This window comes from Hemiscyllium ocellatum, chromosome 10 (genome assembly GCF_020745735.1).
Source record: "Hemiscyllium ocellatum isolate sHemOce1 chromosome 10, sHemOce1.pat.X.cur, whole genome shotgun sequence".
Lineage (NCBI taxonomy): Eukaryota > Metazoa > Chordata > Chondrichthyes > Orectolobiformes > Hemiscylliidae > Hemiscyllium > Hemiscyllium ocellatum.
In genome coordinates, this window is record NC_083410.1 from 57914442 (window position 1) to 57933672 (window position 19231).

The following is a 19231-nucleotide window of genomic DNA, read 5'->3' on the forward strand; positions in this document are numbered from 1 at the left end:
GACTAGCTTTTGTGTTTTCAATTGCACATCTTTCAATTGTTAGTTTAGGCCTTGAGATTACTAGACTGCAATTACCCAAGCCACTTCAAAAAAGAATTATTCACAAGAATCCATATAAAAGAGACTGTAAATCTATTAACAGCCAAAAGGTCACTTAACACAAATATACCTTTGTTAAGACACTAAAAAGCATGCAGTCTTAAAAACATTTTTCTGGAGATCCGCCTACATAGTAAACCTAGCCCAAGGCCTGCTTGCCTTTATTGCCCACCATGTATTTATTTTGACCCATTAGTATTTTTATCAGTGAAAATAGCGTTGATCTTCAATTACCAGCTCTTTAGTTTTAATGGATTTCTTAGCTCAAGCCTGATTACTTTTCTCCTTTTAGGCAGATCATGCTTAATACTCTAGTTAAATGTTCCCTTTTTATAAAAGCACCCGAGTGGCAATTTTAATTCATTTACCTATAACTTGATTACAATTGTTAATAAAGATATTCATTTTGTATTAAAAATACTACAGATAGATACTGTACATATCTAAAATTTTTGCATTTAATTACATTCTGTAGGTTAAGACTTGAAACCACCAAAACAATTTCTTTTTAAAAACCCGATCAACAATGAGATTTCAAATTTCTGAAATACAGCTTTAGGACACCAGTTAAGCTACTTATTGTTCTACCTTTTTGCTATGTACCTACAAATAATCAATTTAAAAACATTAGACTCATTACTTGTATTTTGGGTGTGAATATAAGAAAGCTGCATTTTTCAGAAGAACTTAATTCTTCAGTTCAGAAGCAGTTAAAGACTTACAATACTGTCAAGTCAGTTGCAGTAATATTCCCAAATTAAAGGCTTGATTTTTAGTATGCATGACTTAATCGGTTCAACGCTGTGCAACAGTGCAAACTGGAGCAGACCATATAAAATACTGCAATGTTTGGTATGCAACTACTGGCATCTGCTATGCCTAAAAATAGTATCAATAAGCTGCAACAAGCATGTCGATCTCATCCAATTACCAACCCTCCACCTTTAACCAATCTCTTATCTGAAACCACTCTACAGTTTTTAAAACAAGAATGTTTAATACTGAAGTACTCCCGTACTGAAAATACTCATTACTTTTTATATAAATCTTCCAGTATGTACACAATCTGACCTTATTTGTCCTTCTGCCCAAAATAGTGAACTGCAATTCAGATACCAATTTTCAAAACCAAAATAAAGCAGAGATGACACATTCTGCTGAAATAAAACCAGGGGAAAAGATTTCAACTGAAGCATATGAAAATAATTTAAAAATTACAAACCCATTTTGGCATCCATCTTGAAGCTGTTCACATGCACTGAGCTCCGGCACAGCTGATTACAACCTTTTACTTCCTGCTAGGTCATACAGAGGTTAAATTGCATACGTAGTTGCCTGTGTCACTGCACAAATAGCAGATCCAGTCTTTGTGCACTATTTGACTGCGCAACTGAAATCTACTACAAAATCAATGACCAACTGTTAGGAACTTGTGGAACATAATGAAATTCTCTGCCCTGTCTATAAAGTCATATACCTGCGAATTGAGATTTTAGTAATGTCCGTATTTCCAACATACTTGCTACAAGTAAAATTAAGAAATAATATGATTTGTATTTATTAAAAAGGACAAAAAGTGATCAGATGAAAGACAACTACCTAACCAGATTTCTGAGCTGATGGACTCAATTCAATGCAAGAGCACATAATACAGCACATGGGGGCGGGGGGGGGGGGGGGTGAAATCAACAGGAAGAAATAGACAAAGGAAAAAATCACCAATAGGAAAACGCAGCTTTAAGTGAAAAGAAGATTTTAAACAGTAAATATCCTTATTCTTCCAGTTGCTACCCAAACGCCCCATTCCCCACCACAAAAGCAATTCAACCTACAGCTGCTATCAATTACAAATTCCAGTCTAATGACAGAAATTGAGGGGCTTCAAATTCACAGACACTGGAGGCAACTGCATAGACTTTTAACAGAAGGTCCAAAGTCCAACATATTAACTGCAAAGACAAGGATTGCTACAAGGAATGAAGCCACTGGACAGCTGTAAACTAGGCACTGGTTATAATACGTAATCTACCGAAGTAGTTGAGCTATAAACCTGTTGATCAATTCAAACTTCTTACACTCAGGACTTTAACTTCTCATACAACAAAGTGAAGATTTTAAGAATTCCAAAAGACAAGACATATGATCAATGCACTTCTACTTCCTTGCTTCCAGCTCATAGAAAATATTTATATAAATGTTAAAACTTCCAAGAGGTGAAAATGCTTTTAGCATTCAAATTTATATAGAATTACATTAATTTATAAAACCACACATTTGTCTAATTAGTCTGCAATACACTTTACATGAGGGGGAAAGAAAAAGTGTTCTCCTTTCCCATCTACCTAACTTACTGTGTCTCCTACTACCCATCACTTCTTGTGGACTACTCAAGCAACCTGATTTTAAAATTCTCACCCTCATTTTCAGTTATCACCATTGCATTCTCCTGTGTATCTTTATAATCTCCTCTGAACAGGTTGCACTGGTTTCCTTGAAGCATATTTTCTGTTGCAGAAAGTGGGGGGGGGGGGGGGGGGTGATTTAGCATTAGCGTGGCAAGAGGGTGGGAACCAGAGCACTGGGTCAGCATGTGGAGTGATTGAGGAGAAGGTAGAGGCAGGGCCAGGTCATCAAACATGGTGGGACTCACGGTCTGAAGTGAAATGTATTTATTGTAATTCAAGATGATTAATACATAATGCAGATATGCTTACAGCTGGAATTAGTATTTGAGAATTACTTTGTAATCATTACAGAAACTTGTTTGAAAAGGACAGTTCAACTCAGAGTGATGTTTTCGGTCAGGGATAACATTATCGCTGTACTCAAGGAGGATACTCCTGGGAGATTGGCCAGTGAAGTTCTATGGATGGAACTGAGAAATAAGAAAGGGATGATAACATTATTGGGATTGTATTACAGCAACCCTTAATAATCAGCAGAAAATGGGGAAGCAAATATGAAAAGAGATCTTTCATATCTGAAAGAATAACAGTTATAAATGGTAGGGAATTTTAACTTTCCAAACAGACTGGGACCATTATACCATTAAGGGGTTTGATGGAGAGGAATTTTGAAAAGAAAACTTTCTTATTCAATGAGGCTGGAGTTGGAGCACTGGCAGGGCCAGTGACTCAAAAAGTTAAAGTTTAAACTGCAGTAAGGCCAATTTTGATATTAGGAACTTGCAACAGTTGACATGGGGAGGCTATTCACAGATAATGATATGGTTGGGAAGTAGGAGGCCTTTCAAAATGAGGTAAAGAGTTCAGTGACAGGATGTTCCTGTTGGCATGAAGGGCAAGAATGGTAGGCACTGGATCACCACAGAAATCGAGGCTGTGATCAAGATAAAGGAGGAGGTATATACATCAGATCTAGAGAACTTGGATCAAGTGAACCCCTAGACGACTATAATTGCAATAGGAGTATACTTAAGAGGGAAATCAGGACAAAAACAAGATGTAAGATAATGTTGGCAAATAGAGTTAAGAATCCAAAAAGAGATTCTACAAGTACATTAGAGGCAAGAGAGTAACTAGAAAGAGAATAAGGATCCTTAAAAGATGTAGGTGTGGTACCACAGGAGATGGGAGAATTATTAAATTAATATTGTGTCAGTATTTGCTGTGGAGGAGGATGTAGAAGCTATGGAACTTAGGGAATTAAATAGTGATGTCTTGAAGAGTGTTGATGTTACAGAAAAGAATATGCTGGGGGTCTTAAAATGCATCGTTAGATAAATCCCCAGGACCTGTTCAAGTGTTTCACAGAACTTGTGGTAAGTTAGGGAAGAGACTGCCAGGCCCATTGAGACATTTTTATCATCGACAATCACAAGTAGTGTGCTGGAAGATTGGAGGGTGGCTAATGAGGTGCCATTATTAAAGCAAGGTTGTAAGGAAAAGCTAGGAGACTACAGACCAGAGAGCCTTATGCCAGTGGTGGGTAAGTTGTTGCAGTGGATTGAGGGACAGGAGCTACATGCATTTGGAAAGATAAGGACTGATTAGAGATTGTCAACATGCCTTTGAGTGGGAAATCATGTCTCACAAACTTGATTGAGTTTTTTGAAGATTGAAAGTAGAGAAATAGATATTGTCTATATAGACTTCAGCAAGGTGTTCAACAAGGTTCTGCATGGTAGACTGATTAGTAAGGTTAGATCACATGGCATCCAGGGAGACCTAGCCAACTGGATGCAAAGGCAGGAGACAGAGCAGGGTACTTATTAGTGGTTTGCTTTATGGACTGGACCAGTATTCTGGCCTAAGGATCAGAGTTTGCAAATTACACTAAAATAGCTATATAAAGGAGAGTGAAGAAGATTCCCAGAGTACAATGGGGCTTTGATCAAGTGGACTAATGGGCCAAGGAGTTTAATTTAGATAAACACGAAGTGATGCATCTTGATAAGGCAAATCAGGACATGACATATACACTTAATGTCAAAGTCCTGGTGTGTGTTGCTGAACAAAGATCAGAGGGGTGTGCTTGTATTGTTCCTTAAAAGTAGAGTCAAAAATAGACAAAAGATGGAGGGGGATTTGGCATACTTGCCTTCATCAGTCAGAGCATGGAGTATATGAGTTGGGATGCCATGGTACAGCTGTACAGGACATGCATTTGAAAAGTGTCTCACTAGTGTTCAATTCTGGTCACATATCTACGGGAAGAATGTTGTTAAACTTGAGAGTGTGTGGAGAAACAATTGACAACAATATTGCTGGGACTGAAGGGTTTGAGTTATAGGAAGAATCTGAATAGGTGAGGGCTTTTCTCCTCTGGAGCGTCAGAGGCTGGAGAAGTGACCTTGGTTTATCAAACTATCAGGGGAATGGATAGGGTGAATAGCAAAGGTCTTTTTCCTAGGGTGTGGAATCCAAAACTAGAGGGCATAGGGTTAAGGTGAGATGGAAAGATTTAAAAAGCACCCATAAGGTAATTTTTTTCACGCAGAGGGTAGTGTATATATGGAACAAGCTGGCGGAGGAGGAGTATAGTACAATTTCAACATTTAAAAAGGTCTCTGAATGGGTATAAGAAAACAGAGTTTAAACACATAGGCCAAATGCTGGCAAATGAGATTTGGTCAGACTGAGATGTCTGCTCAGCTTGAACGAGTTTAGTCCAAAGTATTGGTTTCCAAGCTGCATGACTGGCTCCAGCTGGAAAGTTGGGCAGGGAAAGAGGTAGAGTTTAATCTGGACAAATGCAAAAGGAAAATATACCCCAAATGGCAAAGGCCTTAGGAACATTGATATAGAAAGGGATCTTAGGTTGAAAATCCATAGGTCCCTGAAAGTGGCAACACAAGTGGATAAAGGTAGTACACGGCATACTTACCTTTGATCGAGGCACTGAATATAAAGGCTGGTAGGTTATATGGCCGCTGTATAAGACTTTAGTTGGGTCATATTTCGAGTACTGTGTGCAGTTCTACTTGCTGCATAAGAAGGATGAGATGTAATCTGATTTATGATTTTATTTAACACATTCAAGTGTACCGAGGTGCAGTGAAGTGTTGCCTTCCATGCTTTGCAGGCATTTTGTACTATGAAAGTGCATTAGGGTAACAGAACAAAGTGCTTGGATACAATGTTACAGCTGCTAAGAAAGTGCAGAGTCAGAAATTAACATTGCAATGGTCAACTCAAAAGTCTGATAACAGCAGAGAAGTTGTACTTGTGTACAAACTTTTATACAAACTGGGGTGGAAGGAGTTTTGGTTATGTTGGTTGCTTTCCCGATATAGCACGAAATATAGATGAAGTCAAAGGATGGGAGAATGGTTTGCATGATGCATTGGGCTGTGTTCATAACCTTCTGTAGTTTCTTTCAGCCTTGAAAACAACAGTTGCTGTACAACGCTGTGCTGCATCCAGCTACGATGCTACCAATGGCACATTTATAAAATGTCTAGAAGTCTTTATGGAAGTGCTGAATTTCCTTAGCTTCCTGAGGAAGTAGGACTTTCTTAACTCTGGTGTTAATGTGGGTAGACCAGGAGAGATTGTTGGTGATCATCCCTCCTAGAAGCTGACACTGTCAACCATCTCCACCTCAGCCCCAGTGAAACAAACGGGTATGCCTTCCACTCCACTTTCTGAAGTCAATGACCAGCTCCTTTGCTTAACAGCATGGTGTAAAGTCAACAATATCTTTCCTGTACTCCATCTCACAGAGATCCAACCTACAAGGGTAGCATCATCACTAAACTTTTAATTGGACTTGGTGTGGACTTTGGCCACAGATTTGTGTATATATAAGCAGTACAGCAGGGAGCTGTGTACACAACCTTGTGGGGCACTGGTGTTGAGGATTATCATGAAGGTGGTGCTGGTGCCTACCCTTACCTACTGCAGTCTGTTGACCTGGATGTTGACAAACCAATTACTTCACATTTTTGGATCATTGGAATCTCATTTGGGGTAGAAGTGACCTGTATAAGTAGGACGGTTTGCACCTAAATTGGAAGGGGACTAATATACTGGCAGGGAAATTTGCTACAGCTGCTCGGGAGGATTTAAACTAGTAAGGTGGTGGAATGGGACCCAAGGAGATAGTGAGGAAAGAGATAAATCGGAGACTGGTACAGTTGAGAACAGAAGCGAGTCAAACAATCAAGGCAGGCAGGGACAAGGTGGGACTAATAAATTAAACTGCACTTATTTCAATGCAAGAGGCCTAACAGAGAAGGCAGGTGTACTCAGGGCATGGTTAGGAACATGGGGCTGGGATATCATAGCAATTACAGAAACATGGCTCAGGGATGGGCAGGACTGGCAGCTGAATGTTCCAGGATACAAATGCTGCAGGAAGGATAGAAAGGGAGGCAAGAGGGGAGGGGGAAGTGGCATTTTTGATAAGGGATAACATTACAGCTGTGCTGAGGGAGGATTTTCCCAGAAATACATCCAGGCAAGTTATGTGGATGGAACTGAGAAATACGAAAGGGATAATCACCTTATTGGGATTGTATTATAGACCCTCTAATAGTCAGAGTGAAATCAGAGAAACAAACTTGTAAGGAGATCTCAGCTATCTCGGAGAATAATAGGGTGGTTATGGTAGGAGATTTTAACTTTCCAAACATTGGCAGTCCCAGTCGAAGTGTTAAGGGTTTAGATGGAGAGGAATTTGTTAAGTGTGTACAAGACACTTTTCTGATTCAGTATGTGGATGTACCTACCAGAGAAGGTGCAAAACTTGACTTACTCTTGGGAAATAAGGCAGGGCAGGTGACGGAGATGAAAGCGAGGGAGCACTTTGGGCCAGCGACCATAACTCTATTAGATTTAAAATAATGATGGAAAAGGATAGACTAGATCTAAAAGGTGGAAGTTCTAAATTGGAGAAAGGACAATTTTGACGGTATTAAGCAAGAACTTTCAAAAGTAGAGACAGATATTCTCAGGTAAAGGGATTGTTGGAAAATGGTAAGCCTTCAGAAATGAGATAACAAGAATCCAGAGAAAGTATATTCCTGTTAGGGTGAAAGGAAAGGCTGGTAGGTATAGGGAATGCTGGATGACTAAAGAAATTGAGGGTTTGGTTAAGAAAAAGAAGGAAGCATATGTCAGGTATAGACAGGATAGATCAAATGAATCCTTAGAAAAGCATAAAGGAAGAGCGAGTATACTTGAGAAAAATCAGGAGGGCAAAAAAAGGGGACAGGAGATAGCTTTGGCAAATAGAATTAAAAGAGAATCCAAAGAGTTTCTACAAATACATTAAGGACAAAAAAAGGGTAACTAGGGAGAGAATAGGCCCTCAAAGATCAGCAAGGCGGCCTCTTCTCGGAGCCGCAGAAAATGGGGATACTAAATGAGTATTTTGCATCAGTATTAACTGTGGAAAAGGATATGCAAGGTATAGGCTGTAAGGAAATAGATGGTGACACCTTGCAAAATGTCCATATTACAGAGGAGGAAGTGCTGAATGTCTTGAAACGGTTAAAGGTGCATAAATCCCTAGCACCTGATCAGGTATACCCTAGAACTGCGTGGGAAGCAAGAGAAGTGATTGGTGGGCCTCTTACTAAGATATTTGTACCATCGATAGTCACAGGTGAGGTGCCGGAAGACTGGAGGTTAGCTAATGTGGTGCCACTATTTAAGAAGGGTGGTACGGTCAAGCCAGGGATCTATAGACCAGTGAGCCTGACGTTGGTGGTGGGCAAGTTGTTGGAAGGAATCCTGAGGGACAGGATGTACATGTATTTGGATGCAAGCACAAGAGGTACAGTTAGTAAGTTTGCAGATGACACCAAAATTGGAGATGTCGTGGACAGCGAAGAGGGTTACCTCAGACTACAACAGGATCTTGAGCAGATGGGCCAATGGGCTGAGAAGTGGCAGATGGAGCTTAATTCAGATAAATATGAAGATGCATTTTGGGAAAGTAAATCTTAGCAGGACTTATACACTTAATGGTAAGTGAACAAAGACCTTGGAGTGCAGATTCATAGCTGTTGAAAGTGGAGTCGCAGGTAGATAGACCAGTGAAGGCGGCTTTTGGCATGCTTTCCTTCATTGGTCAGAGCATTGAGTACAGGAGTTGGGAGGTCATGTTGCGACTATACAGGACATTGGTTAGGCCACTTGGAATATTGCACGCAATTCTGGTCTCCTTCCTATCGGAAAGATGTTGTGAAACTTGAAAGGGTTCAGAAAAAGATTTACAAGGATGTTGCCAGGGTTACAGGATGAGCAATAGGCACAGGCAGAACAGGCTGGTGCTGTTTTCCCTGAAGCATCGGAGGCCGAGGGGTGACCTTGTAGAGGTTTACAAAATTATGGGGCTTCAATAGGATAAATAGACAAAGTCTTTTCCCTGGGGTCGGGGGGTCCAGAACTAGAGGGCATGGGTTTAGGGTGAGATGGGAAAGATATAAAAGAGACCTACAGGGCAACTTTTTCGCACAGAATGAGCTGCTAGAGGAATGGTGGAGGCTGTTAGTTACAATTGCAACATTTAAGAGTGAGGTTTTGGAGGGATATGGGCTGGGTGCTGGCAGGTGGGGCTAGATTGCATTGGGATATCTGGTTGGCGTGGACAAGTTGGACCGAAAGGTCTGTTTCCATGCTGTACATTTCTATGACTCTACAGAGGAGCGAGAACCCAGAGTTGGGAGAGGAGTTGGTTTGAAATTATGGTGTTGAAGGTGAAGCTATAGTCATGAAGTAGGAGACTGATGTAGGTATCCATGTTCCATGGATATTCCATGGGTGAGTGCAAGGACAGAGAGATGGTGTCTGCTGTGGACCAGTTCTGGTAGGCAAAATGCAAGGAAACAGTCAATTTGGGAAGGTGGCATTGATGTGAGCCACGACCATCCTCTCAAAGTACTTTATAATTATGGAGGTCAGAGCCACTGGGTGTTAGTTGCTGGGGCACGCTGTATGACTTATCTTTGGCACGGAAATGTTGGTGATCTTCTTAAAACAGTTGGGGACTTCAGATCATAGTAAGGAGAGTTAAAGATGTCTGTCAACTGGTCCACACAGGATCTGAGAGCACGGTCAGGGACCCTATTTCCATGGGATCTCCATTAAAAAGCGACCAATCTAATGTCTGCAGTGGTGACTCAGTGTACAGGTGCTTCAGAGGTTGATGGGACAGGTGATATTGTTTCACTGCCCTTCTATTCAAGCTTAGTTTGGTATTGCATCTTGGCATTCCTGATGGCCTTGCGAAAGTGGTTCTTGGATTTCCTGTAAAGGTCAGGGTCGGCTGACTTGAATGCTGCAGACTTCAGTAACGAATGGATCTCCTAGTTCGTCCATGGTTTCCAGTTGGGGAACATTTGGATTAACTTCTTCAGCATGCATTCTTCTATACTCTTACTAAAGTCTGTAACAGTAGTGGCACACATTTAGGTTGCCACTGAGTTCTTGCACTTTAATCCACCAATTCTAAGCAGCCCCATAGAAGCCCTTCAGTTTCCGCAGAACAACACTGCACTACTTTCTGTACTGAGTCCTCATGATTCAATTTCTGCCTGTAAGCCAGGAGGAGCAGCACAGCATTGTGGTCTGATTTTCCAAAATGTGACGGGGAATGGAGCAGTAGGCATCTTTTAAATGATTGTGTAGCAATGGTCAAGGATGTTCAAACCTTTGGTGGAACAGGAAAATGTGTTGGCAGAACTTTGGTAGCACGTTCCTGAGATGAAACTTTGAACAGGGTGTAAAAGAGGCTTATCAGTACATCACCTGGATTAGAGTATATTAACTATAAGGAAAGTTTGGATAAGCAGACTGTTTTTGCTAGTTAAAAATCACAACACCATGTTATAATCCAAAGGTTTATGTGGAAGCACTAGCTTTCAGAGCACCACTCCTTCAGGTAGTTGTGGAGTAGGACCATAAGACACTGATCTTTTGCTATGAATGCTTTGTCATGCAAAAAAAATATACTGAACAAACCTGGATTGTTACGTCTTTCATCTTTCAGAATGGGTTACAGGTTTCGATTGATTAATATGCAAATCCCAGAACTTCCCAGGGATTGCCTCTGGAAATCTAATTGATATGTCCATTATTGTTAATAAATATTTATTTCCACTTTTTGTTTGAGATGGGGGACCTACACAATCAAGACTCTTGTGAAAAAGTTCCTCAAATAGGTATTAAAAGGTGCGGGTTTTATGACTGCATGTGATTTTCCCATTAGTTGACATGACTGACACGTCTGGCAAAATTCAACTACATCTGTGTAATCCAGGCCAGTAAAAATGTCTTTGTATTTTAGCCTGTGCTTAACTCAATCCTAAATGACCTCCGAGTGGTAACTCATGTGCCACTCGTAGCACCTTTCTGTAATCTACTGGCAAAACAATTTGACGAATCTCTGCCCGTTTTTCATTAAAAAAACCATTTGTTAAGTAATAACACAGATGCATTCACTCTTCTTCGCTATATGTGCCTTTTGATACAACTGTTTTAACTTCTCATCTTTCTGCTCCAAGTGTAGCAGAGCTAAAGATATATTGTTGCTCCTGCTCTGTCCCACTTATATGATAAAAAAAAGTGTGTCTTGAACAAAGCTATATCAGCTTCCTTACCTGTGCCTTTTGATCTCTCCTACTTCAGCTTGTGGCTCTGTAATATTGTGACCACACAATCTGTGAAAATTCCCTGAATAAAGATTCTTCATTTCTTCAGTTTCCTGCGTCTCCACTGGCTTTTCAACTAGAGTAGGCAGCATGCCTACCAGTGAATCAGCGATAATCATTTGCAAGGATAAGTTGCATTCCTAAAGCTGAGTTTGTGTCCAGTACTCCTACCATAAATTCTCCACTCTTCTCTGGACTCTCTAGTCTCACTTTTCATGTCCCCATGAATTCCTGTTAACGGTACCTTTTCTGGCAATAGTCCCTCAGGAGTACACATCGCCTCATCCTTCAGCACTACAGACTGAGAGGATCCTGTGTCCCTTAATATTATAACCTCTTTATCTGGTACGCCTGGCCTGTGAGAATAAACTTTACCCTTGCATGTATGTTTTTTAAGCAGATCTGATCATCATGTACATTGAGACAGTTATCTAACTTCCCTTGTGCTTTTTGTTACTAGTCCAACAAAACTCCCAGGCTTGTCTGGTTTTCCTACGTCTGGGTTTCTCGTAGCCCACCAACACACTGGTTTTGTGTGGCCCACTTTATCACAATGAAAACACTGGAACTTTTAAACTTGTTTGTCCCCCTAGAGAGTTTCTTCTTTACCCTGTGGTAAGTTATCCTTATGAATCTTCACTGAGATCTACTTTTCCCTTTCCACATGAGAATTTCTCTTTGCCCAATTTCCATCCCTCAGACAAATTAATTCTGGAAGCCAAACAGTGTTTTATGGACCAGCTCAATCATCAGCCACTTCAGCTGCTAACCTTGCCATTTTAATTCTGCTCTTCCACATGAGTTTGCACTACTTCAGGTAATGAATTTTTGAACGCCTCCCAAATAATTACCTCTCTAAAGACATCTTAGCTTCGTTTGATTTTTAAAGTTATTTTCCATCTATCGAAATTGATCTATTTGATCCTTTCAAACTCAATGTTGGTTTGACCTGGGTCCCTCCTTCCTGAAATGCTTCTGGTACAAGCTCATTTGCATTTAAAAGAGCTTTTTTCACATCCTCATACTCCCTAGATCACACTGATAGTTCTGGATGTAGGTTTGCTCACTGAGCTGGAAGGTTCGTTTCTAGACATTTCGTTACCCTACTAGGCAACATCTTCAGTGGGCCTCTGGGCAAAGCACTGCTGATGATTTCTGCTTTCTATATATATGTTTGGGTTGGTGAGGTCATTTCCTGTTTTTTTCTCAGGGCATGTAGATGGGGTCTAACCCGATGTATTTGTTGATAGAGTTCCAGTTGGAATGCCATGCTTTAGGAATTCGCATGGGTGTCTTGGTTTGGCTTGCCCAAGGAGATGTGTTGTCCCAGTTGAAGTGGTGTCCTTCCTCGTCTGCATGTACGGGTACTAGTGAGAGAGAGGGTCATGTCTTTTTGTAGCTAGTTGATGTTCATATATCATCCTAGATGCTTGGCATTCCAACTGGAACTCCATCAATAAACAGAGTTAGACCCCATCTACCACCCCCTGAGAAAAAGAACCGGAAAGGACACCACTAACCCAAAGAAACCCAAACATATATAAATAGAAAGCAGAAATCATCAGCAGTGCTTCACCCAGAGGCCCACTGAAGATGTTACCTAGTAGGGTGAAGGAACATCTGGAAATAAACCTTCCAGTTCAGCGAGCAAACCTATATCCAGAACTTCAACCTCCGCTACAAATCTTCTCAAAACTTGTTCCCTCTGATAGTGATGCAAATACCTCACTAGCCTTACTTACCCCATATTGTCAATGGCCACTGCACTTGTTAGCCACCTTTTCAAGTGAGATGAAAAAGGCTTCCAACATCTTTCTCATCAAATTTAGGCAATGTTTGAACATACTTACAGTTTCTCACTACCCGGAGCTTGCTCCTCTTCACTCTCTTCCTTATTAAGCCTACCTTTAGCCTTTTAAGCTGACTTTCCTTTCCAAGTGTCAGTTTTTGAAGTTCACAAGCTCTCTTTTTCTTTCTCTTCTGTTGCTCTCTTTTTCCCTCTCTTCTGCTTTTAATTGTAACTCAAATTGTTCCATTTCTGCTGCCCTTTCCTTATCTCTGGTCTCTAACTCAAGCGGTTTCATTTGCAATTGAATTCTTGCCATCTCTATAGATTCTGATGATTTCTCTGGCAAGTTTAAATTCGGAGCTACTGCTGTCATTATCTCTCCTTTCCTCACAGAAGCAGGCAGATCCAATCCCAGCTGGTCTGCTAATTGCTGCAGCTTGGTCTTATTCACTTTTCGCAAAACTTCCAAAGTCACCACATCCACTTCCAGAAAGCTTTTGGCAACTGAAAGAGCCATTACTATTCCAAGCTTTGTCTACCCAACCAAACCAACACGCGAAATAAAAACACTAGCACCTATCACTCTGTTCAAAATCCCGCAAAGAGCCCACAGTGTGTTATGGACTAAGCCAGACTACTGGCTACAGTTAACAAAAACTGACCACCTTAGTTCCAGGATCAGTGCAAAAGGTTGAAAAAGTATTTGACCAAAGAATCTTTGGCTACTTTAAACTACCTTCCCTTCAGCACAAGGTGAAGGCACTCAGCATGGAGTACACAGTACACTATTTTCAACCAATTTCCCATTCAAGTAACACCCTTTGACGGGAAACCATTGTTTGGAGTTAATCTTGTACTTGTGTACCCCACTTCCTCTTTCTTCTTCCACAAATGATTAAATGTGAAACAGTACAGTTCTCAATAAACCGGTTCTTGACATCCTAATTAAGCCCTCATACATTACCACTCACTAACCTGAAAGCTGTTTCTTTTCCCAAGGAAATTGCATCCTTGGCTTTCTTTTCAGAGGGGTTGTAAACAAGTTCTGGTTACCATTAGACTGGTTTTGTACAGAGATGAAAAAATATATTGAGGCCTTTTTGTTTATACGTAAACAGATGAGTCTTCAGGCCAAAAAGTGGTCATGTTTTAGAAGTAACCTGCATGATGAAATGATCAGCTCTCTAGCTGAACAGTTCAGTCCAGAACTAGTTACGACTTCAGCTGTGTGGACACATGCTCTCTCTCTCCCTCCTTCTGCCCTTCTAACTTCAACCTGTAAGTATTTGTTCCATTTTTACTGTTTTAGGGGGTTTGCATATTGGGACTGTTGTGTACGTTTGGAACAGTATAATTAAGTCCAAATGGAATAGACTGAGTTTTTGAGGGGTTCTTTTTTCTGTTTTGTGTTTGATTGCATAATTTTGTGAATAAATCTTTGCCTGTCCTAAAATCTGGTAGTGAACGTAGCTAACCTACTCCAGGTAATTTTCACTGTACATCTACCGAAAAAACAAAGAGTGCAAGGTTATAGCGTGGGCTGCCTGTTTAAGAATGTTTTCAGTGGTCTGGCTTAGTTCATAACAATAAGGATAAAGTACTGGATGCTTATGGACTAAATGCAAAAACGTGCTAATGAGGTGCATTGGTAATTCTGACATTGACAGCATTCAGGTGTGTGTGTGTGTGTGTGTGTGTGTGTGGGGGGGGGGGGGGGGGGGGGGGGGGGGGGGGGGGGGGGGGGGGGTGGCGCGGCACGTGCATGGTGGGCGTGTGTTGCTGACCCAATGGGCCGAATGGCCTCTTTCTCACTATGATTGTATGAATCAATGTATCGAATGTAGACAAGGATAATCAGTTAAAGCAGATTTTCTTCAAAAAAAAATTAACTGTTTAAAAAGTATGAACTCAATCATGCAGTTTTAAAATGGAGTACAAGTCCCCTTTACAAAGTTATATTTGACAGAAACTGCATCAAGCAAATTAAAACTCAAATGGGAATGGGAATAAAATCTGCTCATTGGTTGAAGTCATACCTAGCATAAAAGGAAGAATGTAGTCAATACTGGAGGTCAGTCATCCCAATCCTATAATAGTTCTGAAGTATTATTATTAGACCCAAAAAAATGTTAATTCTGCTTTCTCTCGATAGACACTGCCACACCTGTCCCAGCAATTTATATTTTTATTTCTGATTTCCAGCATGGTTTTTCTGTTCAGCCCTAGGACATCTGTGTAAGAGTTTCTAGATCTAACAATCTTTAGCTGCCTCTTAAGTAATCTTCCCTCAAAGTTAGAAGTATTCACTGCACAAATTAATCAAGTTTCCTTAGACAGGATCTAAAAAGGACAAAGGCATCAGGTACATGGGACCACCACCTGCAAGCTCCCTTCTAAGTCACCATTCTGACTTGGAAATATATCACCATTCCTTAAATATTACATGGTCAAACTACTCAAACTCTCCCCAACAGCACTGAGGGTAAACCTACAGCAAATAGACTGCAGCAGTTCAAGATGACAGCTCACCTTCTCTAGTAACTAGGGATGGGCAATAAATGTTGGCCCAGCCAATAACACCCATATCCCTTGAATGAATAAAGCATCAAAAGAATAAAAGTAAAATTTTTTGAATCATGCTGAAACAGATAAAGAAGTCAAGCTTACACAGACCACAGCACCTCTATTGTACAGTCAAATAAAAGCACAGCGAACAGACCCTTCAGTCCAACTCATCTATGCCAACTAGCTTTTTCAAACCAAACTAGCCCTATTTGCATTTGGCCCAAATCACTCTAAACCATTGCTATTCATGTAACTGTCCAAATGTCTTTTAATTGCAGATATTTCAGATTTCATGGTTTGAAACTTACATTCAATTTCTAACTCACTGGCTTTGCATACATGCTTTATTAAAAGATCAAAGCAAAGTCATAGATTCTCTTCCTGACCAAACATTTTACAGCTTTTTTAAAAAAAATGAAAAAAAGAGCATAGAAAATGTGATGACCATCTTTTTAAAAAATGACTAAACAGTTATACATAGAGGTTGAAGCTTGAATTACATTTGAAAATAGCGAGTTGCTATCAATGAACGGGTTGCCAACTGAATGATAAAGGGCCCAGATTTCAGTTCACATTAAAGTAATGTTGGATGCTCACCATGTCCATAAAAGTCTAGTTACTGTGTGTACTAATGTTTGAACCCACTTCAGAGACTTTGCACACAAACTAGATAATACAGGTACACAAAAATCAATTTTAGGACTGATGCAGAGTTTGGCAACTTTTGGCAAAATAGACAATCTAGTAAGATGCAATGGCTAGTTACATTGTCCACATAGGATAGTTTTGAAAATGTTTGCTCATGAACAATCCAGTTCATGGACAACCAGGTCAGTGAGTGAGTGAGTGCCTTTCAGAGCATGAACTGCCTCTTTTAGTAGTTTAGGTAGATATTAAAAATCGCATAGCATTAGAGTCGGAGGTCTACAGTACAGAAACTGGCCCTTCGGCCCCTTGAGTCTGCTGAGTCAAAAACAATTACCTATGTATTCTAATTCCAGTTTTTAAACACCTGGTCCACATCTTTGTATGCCTTTACATCACAACTGTATATCTAAAATATTTCTTAAATGTTATCAGGGTTTCTGCCTCTATCACTCTTAAAAGCAGCGAGTTCCAGATTCCCACCACACTCCATTATCCTTTCTCTCCACCTCACATTTCCACTAAACTTCCTGCCCCTTACCTTAAGTTAAATCTATGATGATAGTCATTGATCACTCCATCATGGTTTCTTCCTATCTACCCTTTCTATGCCCTTCAATTTTATACATCAGTCAGACTGCTGTAAGGAAAACGCCACCAATCTCTTTTCATAACTAAAACTCTCCAGCCCATGTATCATACTGGTAAATCTCCTCTGTACACCCGTCAGTAGTGTGGACTCCAGAATTGTACACAATATTCTAGCTGTGACCTAACCAAATTTTTCTAAGTTCCAGTATAATCTCCCTGTTCTTATACTGTATGCCTCAGTTAATGAAGGAAAGTTTTCTTTGTTTTATTAACAATTATCTACTGTCTTACAACCTTAAAGGACTACAGATCAAATACACCAATTTCCCTCTGATCCTCTTTTTCCCAGGGTCCCATAATTCATCAGCAAGGCTTTTGACAAGATTCCACGTGAAATGCATTGGCCTCATTCACAAACCTGGTTAAATTTTTGAAAAAATTCAAAGAAGTGGGCAGACATGACATCCCCCTTAACAAAATCATGCTAACTGTTCATGATTAATCCCTACCTCTCCAAGTAACAATTAATTCTATGTCTCAGGCCAGTCAGGAAACTGTTCTGTAGTTTCCTGGTTTATCACTTGCTTCCTTTTCGAACAACAGTACCACAATGGCTGTCTTCCTATCCTATGGAATTTTCCAGCCAGAAAGAAATTGAAAATTATTGCCAGTGCTGTTATTCAGTCCCTTGCCTCACTCTATAGCCTGGGATCCATTTCCTCTGGTCATGGAAATGTATCTATTAAACCTGTCAGACCACTTAGAACCTCCTATCTATGCTAATTCCTTTAAGTATATCACAGTCTTTCACATCATCCTCACTGGCTGTTCTCCATTCCTCTCACTCAACAATGTCAAACTGTTATTCAAGGGAACAAGGAAACTACAGGCCAGTTGGTCTAACAGTAACACTAATCATTTTGAACCCTATTGACAGTCTCATCCACAAAACAGCACGGTGGTCGGTTAAGGGGCCCTTTCCCTAGCTATCCTTTTATCCTCAATGAATTTGTAAACAACTTGAAATTTTCCTTTATTTTATCTACCATTATTCTTTCATGCACTCCCTTTTTGCTCCCTAATTTCCTTTTCATGTTTTCTTTCATATTCTATACTCCTTTAAGGCTTCTGCTGTTTTGAGTTCTTGGTATTAATCATAAGCCTCCATTCTTCTTCTTTGTCCATTCCTATATACCCTTTGATATCCAGGGTTCACAGGATGGGTTGGTCCTATCCTTTGGCCTGTACTTTATTTCCTTCTTGAGCACACTCCACTGCTCTGACAAAATTTACGCAAAAGTTAAAAAGGAACAACTCATTTACTTAATACCCATTAAATAACATTTTTCTCCAAACACCCAAGAGAGCTCTGTATATTCAGTGCATTGTCCTGTACAGTCAGTCTACTTGTCAAGTGAACAGCATTGACAAACCGCTTTAATTCACCAGTTGTAGCAGAACAAGTAAAATGAAATTTAACAATTAATTTGACCATTTAATAAAACTCAAGGTTTAAGAAATATGGAAGTTTTCTGACTCAAACATGAACCACAGCTGAGGCAGCTTAAAATTGTTCAAAACTTTATGGGAGATATGAACAGAGATGAAAGTCAGTGAGGAGGTACAGGGCAACAAGTGTTAATTTATAGAATTAGAGAGCATAGAAGATGCCCTTATGCCCATTAAGTTCATGTTTGCCAACTAGTTACATGCCCATGCTCTTTCACTAGATCCTCACATTTTTACTGTTGTCTAAATATGTTCATAATCTTATGTACTTACCTTTTGAAATTTACTATTGACTCTACCACTTCTCATGTCTTGTTTACAAAAGAATCAGGAAGATGACAAGTTTCTGCTGTCTGGCTACTAATCAAGTTGCCAGCACAAACAGTTACACCTTTATTAAATCCTATTTAATTTACAAAAAATAGGAGTCCATTAGTTCCGTTGACTGGATGGCTAATTTGCAATGGTGTTGCAGGGCACCATTAACAGTGTGAGTTCAATTCCCGTACTGACTGAGGTCCCTGTGAAGGTCCTGCCTTTCAACAACCCCTCGCTTGAGGTACGATGACCCTCCGTTTAAGCCACTATCAGTCATCTTTCTGGTCCTCAGGCAAATGCCAGCGGCATCTAACCTGTTTCCACACTGTAGGGAGTCTATTTCTCCAGATGACACTCTTCAAAGCCTTGTTTAACATCTTCCTAAATGCAACTAGGGGACCACAAACATTTAGTGCAACTTTTTTTGAAACTTTTACATTCTTATACCTAAAGATTAGGATCCCTTGCTTTTTAAGCCTCATCAACTTCTGCTAGCCCCTAAATATTTAGGTTTTTGAACCTCAGTGCATCTTTTCCGGCATCCTCTTTAAAATTTACATAGCCTCAGTCTTTCTTTCAAAATGCACAACTTCACA

At 40.1% G+C, this 19231-nt stretch overlaps 1 protein-coding gene across 7 annotated transcripts in view; it reads right to left on the bottom strand.

Moving 5' to 3' along the window:
* The window catches only part of LOC132819769 (reticulon-4-like), a 104728-nt gene that overhangs the window by 39296 nt on the left and 46201 nt on the right, over window positions 1-19231 (bottom strand). The window contains exon 1 of one of the 7 annotated variants that reach the window (XM_060831513.1): window positions 1322-1415. The exons of the other annotated variants lie outside the window; for them this stretch is intronic. Coding sequence (XP_060687496.1) covers window positions 1322-1337 — 16 coding nt within the window. The 5' untranslated portion in view covers window positions 1338-1415. Of the gene's footprint in view, window positions 1-1321; window positions 1416-19231 lie in introns of those variants that run through there. 7 annotated transcript variants of the gene reach the window in all.